Genomic DNA, 5,123 nt, shown 5'->3' with positions numbered 1-5,123 from the left:
TGTTGCTGGCAGCTGAACAAAATATTCTTCTTGTATGATAATGACTAATCTAACAGCGGTTTCAAATTGCATTCCACTGAGTAACATGATGGAGTGCCCTCTTTCATGGGAACATTATTTGAAATGCAATATTTATGGGTGATAACTAGTAACATTTTTCATTGGGAAGAAGGCAGTTCCAGGGCCTTGTGTGCCTTGGCAAACAGTAAAAGTGTTAATTGATATAGCACTAGGAGAATAATTATAACAGTATTAGGGTATCAGTGAATGTCATCATACCTGGATGGACATAATTAATTACCTGCATCACAAATGATCCTTGTAGGAGGATACAAAAACCTCGAAGCTATAAAGAGTTCTCTTGAAAAAAAAATAATTGGCAGTATCCTGTATTTCAAAGTCAGGATTAAAACCATATTAAATGTATTTTGAAAGGGATAGTGATAGGGAAGAAAAAATGTAATCTGTCATTCAATGGGCAAATTTCAGATTTCAGACTGAAGTTAAACGTAAATACGATCTGCATTTAAAACAACGTGTACAAATTGTTGTCCAGAACTACTAAACATCTCACAATGGCTCAGCCTGTACTACTTCCATCATTTAATGTAGCTGTTCTTTTCTGTTTATTGAACAGACTTTTCATTTAATGTATCTGCTAATACTGAAGAAAACAAATAGTTCATAAAGAGGATTTCCTATAGTGACAAAGATGTAAGCATTCTTAGAATTCAAATCTGACATGCGAAAAACAAACCTAAGTTATGTTTCAAATAAAGTATTTTGTTTAGGGTATAGAAAATAGAAAAATCTAAAGATACTTACACGAAACATAACACATCGGTTCGTATTGCATATTGCTGATCTTCCAAATCATGGACTGGTTATTTGTTCTCTCCTATTTTATTCATTATATTTGAAAACTGCTTATCAGCAATAGCTCCCATGTATTAATTATTGCTGTATTTGCCTCAAAAAAAAATATTTTTAGCAAGTTATGTTTACGAACATGGTATGATATTTTTAAACAGCCTCATTCAAGTATAACTTGCAAGTCTGGAGAGCAACTAAGTTTGGGACATACTAAGTAAACTTGTATCTTCAGGTGAGTCTTGACTCTTGGCTGCTTGGACAAATCCATGCTATTTTCAGGGCAACATTTTTTGGAATGGCTTTTGGGAAATCCTCTAGGAGTGATAGAGACTGACTGGCTCAAAATCACCCAACTGGCCTTGCATCTGAAGTGGTACTAGAATTCATGGTCTCCCAGTTTCTAGTAATATACATAGAGGAAGACTGAAAAGAAAGAAGCACCTTAAGACCATGGCCTCATTTTCAGAGTTCTGAGGCAAAATGGAGAGAAGGTGGAGAAAAATATTCTTTTTTGAAGCTAATCTACATAACTTGTACATTTTATGCTGCCTAACCCATTTGATCATTTCCAACCTGGACCCATATTTTAATGAAAAGTGTTTTCCTATGTGGAGAGCCTGGGTATTAATTCTGATCCCACATGGAGGCCATTGTAGTTATCCTGATGAAAAGTGAAAATGTTGCAATGCTGGAGTACCAAATCAAGGATAGACTGGGTCTGCCCAGATGATCAACAGGATGAGGAAAAGATCACAATATTTGGGACAAATTTGATTCAGGTGATCAAGCAAACATTTTCTTTAAAGGGAGGTTTCAGCTATTTCTTTAAGTCTATAATGAATCAAAGGCTCTAGGTAAGGGGCCTTCAAACTTGGCCCTTTTATGACTTGTGGACTTCAATTCCCAGAATTCCTCGGCCAGGCATCTCCACTTTTTAGCTTTTGTGGGTGAGAACTAAACTTTGTCTCAATCTATGCTCCATAGGATCTAAAAAGCCTAAACAAGATTGGAAGAAATGACATGACATCTGCAACAATACTTTGCCACAGGGTCTGTTTCTCTGCATAATAATGTTTATGATATTTTCCATTGCAATTTCCATATGAGCATAGTGACTATAACAGCCTTTGTTCTCAAGTCCAAATTTAATTTACGTTTGTAAATCTTTTAATTTAAAAGAGAGTGTACAAAAAACAATTGCTCTGAAAAATAACCTGATTATCCTGAAACCCCCCCCTCCCCCCAGTATATAGTATCTGACATGTTAGTTTGCAATACCTTTAATGTTATCTTGGAAATTTTTATAGCTATCTAGTCATCTGAAAGTAGAATAAAAATATAACCTTTACAGAGCTACCTTAACAAATTATGACTTGCCTTTAAAAATCTGTGGAAACTCATTTCCAAACACATAACTGACCTACAGTAATTCCATGCTGTGGTCAAAGATAATAATTTTAATAATAATAATAATAATTCTACATCATTCTTAGCAAGGATATTTTTGTATAAGAAATAACATAGATATGTATACAAGTTGGTTTGGAAAAATAACCATTTTCTTTAGTTTATTACACAAATGGAAATTTGCTCAGCAGAGGCTTAAATCTATCCTATCAAGTTGGAAGCCCCAAAGCCATCTATGAAAGAGTAACCATGAATTATAAGACACCAGCTGCTTGATAAACTCTCCCTTTTCTGATTCCAGATTGTGCAATAGATTAGGGTTATTAAGCACCAATAGGCTATAATGTAGGGTTGACTTGCTCCATGAAATTCACGCAAGAGTAGTTTTAAAAGCCCGCTTCAAGGAAAATAATATTTGTCTGCTGAATGATGCAATATAATTGATTTCAGTGGCCAGAATGAAAAGGGAAGAATTCATTAAAAGTGGTTAGGAATTATTTTTATCAGTGGTGTTATCTGTGGGGACAAAGCACCAGTTTCTTCATCAGCCCTTCTAACAGCTGCTATTCTCTTTGTATTTAACAACAGGAGTGAGTAATAACAATCTGCCATTTTGAATTTCCATCCGCTTTCTAACATAAGGTGGTAGAATATTGAAATAACAGCCTCTTTTTTTTTGGCATGTTACTTCCTACCAGTATTCTGGAGACACATTATGGCTCAGCAGGTATTCTGACTCATTAGGAAAAATGCTGGAATGTGTATAATTAGGAAATGCCAAACCAGGGATCTGTATTAGTTCATTGTCTCAAGGTGCTGACACCAGCCAGAGACAAGAGGCTGATGCTAATTTTATCTTTAGGGGGAAAAAAAATCTGCTGATCAACTACAGTTTTGGAATTTAGGAATTAGGTGGACTATCCAGTAACCATACAACATCATCTGAACAACAGCAACAATAACAACTCCTCCTCCTCTTGCACTTCTCATTTTATATAAGCTTGTATATTCCAAAATACCTTTTCCTAATTATTGTTGAAATGCCTAATGTTTATGACAGATGATATAGACATAGCTAGACAGACAGAGAGAGAGTTTCTAGTTGAGTCAGACTAGTTCTGTATGAATCTTCCATCTGGCTGAATGTTTCATTTAAAAGCGATGTAGGTGAAAAATACTATTCCTCCTATAATAGGATTTCTTTGTGCAGCGTTATTGTTTTTCATTTAACATGAACGAAATACAACTAATGTCTTCTGTCACCCTCTGAGGTGAAAAAGCTCCTTTCTCTGGGAGTTTTCTGAAAATCAAAAGATCTGGATGAGATTTAAAACATTAATCTACCAAATAATGTGGGGTGACAGTCTTTTCTCTTTCAAAGAAAACCATATTGTTTTTCATTTCTATCCTTGGTGTTGTTGCCGTTGTTGATTGGAAAATTCTTGAAGCACTATAAACAAAATGATTGATAAATGTTTTTTTTTTTTAAAATAATCTCTTTCCTTTTCTGCAGGTACCCCTGAAAGTGACACCATTTGTGAGAGATGTCCAGAAGGACATTTCTCTAATGATACATCATCCAAAGCTGCCTGTCAAATGCACACTAACTGCAGTGCCCTAAGTCTTAAATTGATGCAGAAGGGAGACTCCACACATGACAACGTGTGCCAGGGAGAAGAGAGTGATAAATTGGACCAGCAATGTGGAATCGGTGTGTATATAATAATAATAAAAAAAGCAAATAATGAAATTCCTCATGAGTTTGCAGCTGGCACGCAGTGAGATTTTGTAGATTATACCTAGTAGACTAATACGCAGACTGGAAAATTGTCGTCTGGTGGAAGGATTCTCATATAAAAAAAGGGCCTGGATTTATTCATTATTGCCTGAGAGGAGAGAAACAAAACCAGAAACCACACAGTGCAGCTGCTCTATTGAATAACTTTGTCCTCCAAAGGAAGCAGTCTGTTAACACTTGCAAAGTGCTAAGTTTAAAATGAACTTAATAAACATTCTTTTTCAGTGGGGTCCAATCCCTGTTGGTTTTCATACGACTGTAGTTTTATAGAAAAATCAGACTGCACTTTTTGACAGCAGTTTTTGACATTTGTTCCAAAAGTTAAGGTCTTGATTTTAAAGTCAGTATCTGTATTGTTTTAGATGTGACCCTGTGTGAAGAAGCGTTCTTCAGGTTCATTGTGCCCAAAAAGCTATCGCTATCATCCCCCTGGCTGAACACCCTCATGGACAGTCTGCCTGGCATGAAGATCAGTCTTGAAAACAGGGAAAGAATTAAACAAAAGAGTAGCTTGCAAGATCAGACCTTTCTGCTACTAAAGTTATGGAAAGAGCAAAATAAGGACCACAATACAGTCAAGAATATTGCCCAAGGTACGTATTAAAGTAAAGCAAGGGATTATGTTTACCCACTGGGTCAGTTTAGGTAAGATGTTTGTTCCTGAGTATAGATCGAATCACCACAACAGTCAAAGCAGTAAGTTGAAGGTGGCCATTGTGGTTCTCACTTCAGTAATCAGAGTGCATAAGCCACGTGGCCATGTATTGCATCTTTCAGTTAGGCTCTGGAGAGCTGACTGTATGAAAGTAGGAGACCAAGTGCAAAGCAACAGATAATTCCCCCCTTTCCCGCCTGTTCTTTCCTTTTAGTGTTGAGTAGGTTGAGGGAATTTTCTCTGGCTGCAGTATCGATAGCAGCCTGGAGCAAGATAAGAACTGCCACTCCTTATCTTTAGCATTTGAAGTCAGTGGACCTGACTACAATCACTTTAAAACTGCTTTTGAAGGTTGGGTTTTTCAAATAAAAGTCCTTTTTATTTGAAATC

At 36.2% G+C, this 5,123-nt stretch overlaps 1 protein-coding gene across 1 annotated transcript in view; it reads left to right on the top strand.

The window, feature by feature from the left end:
• TNFRSF11B (TNF receptor superfamily member 11b) overlaps positions 1-5,123 on the top strand; it is an 18,089-nt gene that overhangs the window by 11,073 nt on the left and 1,893 nt on the right. The window contains exons 3-4 of the mRNA XM_015817390.1: positions 3,794-3,991; positions 4,441-4,671. Of these exons, the coding sequence (XP_015672876.1) occupies positions 3,794-3,991; positions 4,441-4,671 (429 nt within the window). The remainder of the gene's footprint in view (positions 1-3,793; positions 3,992-4,440; positions 4,672-5,123) is intronic.

This window comes from Protobothrops mucrosquamatus, unplaced genomic scaffold (genome assembly GCF_001527695.2).
Source record: "Protobothrops mucrosquamatus isolate PMUCROS unplaced genomic scaffold, P.Mucros_1.0 scaffold583, whole genome shotgun sequence".
NCBI lineage: Eukaryota > Metazoa > Chordata > Lepidosauria > Squamata > Viperidae > Protobothrops > Protobothrops mucrosquamatus.
The sequence above is the reverse complement of the archived record's forward strand: the minus strand, read 5'-3'. Positions and strand labels throughout refer to the sequence as shown.